The following is a 2,240-nucleotide window of genomic DNA, read 5'->3' as shown; positions in this document are numbered from 1 at the left end:
CGGGTCGGGAAGGCGCGCGACGACACGTGGGCGTGGACGCCGGGCGGGAGGGGCATGCAAAGCCGAGAAGGGGGGCGGGCGAGGCGGCAGCGCCGCTGCCGGCCCGCTACATTTTGGAGGTGGGGACCCGCAGGCCCAGCAGCCCGCCGGTGGGGTCGCCGGATCCCGTGTTCTCCAAGATCTTGTTGACAAAGTCCGAAGTCTGCCCGGCGACGGGGGGCGACACTGCCGACACAAAGGAAATCAATTCCGACAAGGATCATCATCATCAGCATCCGACTAGCACAGCGGCACCCGGACTTTCGGCTCGGACACGCAAAATCCGTTTTTGTTTTTTTTTGGGAGCTGACTCAAAGCGTCACTTTGAAGCTCCTTTTTGAACACAGGCTACATCTTTTACATCGACATGACGGCGGGATCTTCCGTTTGGAGCTGGCTCGACTGGAAATGCGGAGGGGTGGAGCCAAACGGGCCGTCCTCGGCCAAATTAGGGCGAGACGTCGCACGCGTCTTTCTGGCCTTTCGCTTTGAACGTCGAGCGCATCCCCGAGCGGGTCGACGTGTCAAGCGATGGCTTCCTTTTGCCGGACGGCTTCTGGCTCGCGTGCGAGCGAGTCCTCGCTGCGGCTCCGTTTCGATCGCTTCGCTCCGGCGACGGTTCGCGCGAGGCCCGCTCGCAATTCAAATCGGAAGTCGGGGTGCCGCCCCCAAACGGCAAAGCGGCGTTTTGGCCTCACCGAGCTTGTCCCGGATGATTCTGTCCAGCGTGTCGCTCATGCCGCCGGCGCCAGGAGACGAGTTGTCGGCGCGGCTCACGATCTCCTCCTTGATGGCGTTGATGACAAACAGCAGGCGATCTACACCACCCGCCCCCCCCAAAAAAAAAAAAACAAAAACGAGGTTTAACGGGGGACTCGGCTTGCCTCGCACGACTCGAGTCGCTGATTTCAAAGCGGTCAAGTCGGGCAAACAAATCCTGGTTTCTATACGGCTGAACTACGGGAAGACCAATCTGCCAATCGGCAGGTGCCGACCGCCCGCACGATTTGAAGCGGAGCGGCGGCACGGAACGAGGCGGCTCGGGCAGACGCGGCGGCGGCCACCGAGGAACACGAGCTGCGCGAGCGAGGCCCAAACGTACCGTACTCGGTGCTGAGGCCCCACAGCTTGACCTTGTTGGCTTCGTACTGCGCCTTCTTCTTGAGCCGGCACGCCCTGCGCACAGCGTCACGTGAGCGCGCCGGCCGCGCCGCGCGAGACGCGGCGGGAGACGCCGTCCCTTACCTGGAGGCCAGCTTGTTCTTTTCCTTGCGCGACCACGGCCTGGCGGTGAGCGGCAGCTCGCTGACGGGCGTCAGGTCGCCGATCACCTTGTTGAGCTTCCGCAGCTCGGTGCCGATCTGCAGGAGCTTGCGGGGGTTGGGCGTCAAGTCCTCCACGTCGGTGCGCCGAGACTTCTTCAGCGCGTACTTGCCTGCGGGCCGCACAGCGAGGCGTCACGGCCACCGGCCACCGGACGGGAGCCCGCTCGCCGGCTTTACCGTGCAGAGGGCCGTTCTTCTGGTACAGGTTGCTGGGCAGCGTGTGGCGGTCCCACTCGGAAGGCTTCAGCATCCGCTCCTGCTTGGACGGCGTCAGCTGCTCGCTGTACTCCCAGAAGTAGCGGCGCTTGCCTCGCTTGCGGCTGGGCGCGCCCGCCGTCGAGCCCTTGGCGTCCCCCGGCGGGGACGCGTCGCAGCCTGGCCGGGGCGAGCGCCGACGGGAGACCGCAAAAGAAGGGCGGGGATGAGCGACGGAGCAAAAACAACGACGGCGACGAGCGCGAGGCGGCGGCGGCGTGCCCACCGGGCTCCGAGAAGGCGTCGCTCATGTCGTCGTCCTTGTCGGCCTCGTAGTCTTCATCCTCGTCCTCCTCGTCGTTGTCCGACAGCTCGTGCTCGCTCCCGAAGCCTTCGTCGTGGTCTTCTTCGCCCTCGTCGTCCTCCTCGTCCTCGTCGTCGTCCTCCTCTTCCTCCTCCTCCTCCTCCTCCTCCTCTTCTTCCTCATCCAGCCGCGAGAGGCTCCTGCCGGCCAGGCGGCTTTGCGTGAGGAACAACGAGTAGTTGTGCTCTTCCTCTTTGCTCTTCTCCTCCTCCTCGACTCGGGCGTCGCGCTCCGGCCCCGGGGGCGGTCCCGCCTGCGGGGGCGCGGGGCCGGCGCCTTCCGGAGGAGGGGCGCCATCAAAGCCGCGGCCGGCGGGA

General features: G+C 65.5%; 1 protein-coding gene across 1 annotated transcript in view; it reads right to left on the bottom strand.

Annotated features, from left to right (window-relative positions):
• Window positions 1-6: 6 nt before the first annotated feature.
• The window catches only part of crebrf (creb3 regulatory factor), a 6,967-nt gene continuing 4,733 nt past the window's right edge, over window positions 7-2,240 (bottom strand). The window contains 6 exon segments of the mRNA XM_019896505.1: window positions 7-225; window positions 738-857; window positions 1,142-1,215; window positions 1,285-1,474; window positions 1,542-1,739; window positions 1,846-2,239. Coding sequence (XP_019752064.1) covers window positions 107-225; window positions 738-857; window positions 1,142-1,215; window positions 1,285-1,474; window positions 1,542-1,739; window positions 1,846-2,239 — 1,095 coding nt within the window. The 3' untranslated portion in view covers window positions 7-106.

This window comes from Hippocampus comes, unplaced genomic scaffold (assembly GCF_001891065.2).
Source record: "Hippocampus comes isolate QL1 unplaced genomic scaffold, H_comes_QL1_v1.1 scaffold22, whole genome shotgun sequence".
Classification (NCBI taxonomy): domain Eukaryota; kingdom Metazoa; phylum Chordata; class Actinopteri; order Syngnathiformes; family Syngnathidae; genus Hippocampus; species Hippocampus comes.
The sequence above is the reverse complement of the archived record's forward strand: the minus strand, read 5'-3'. Positions and strand labels throughout refer to the sequence as shown.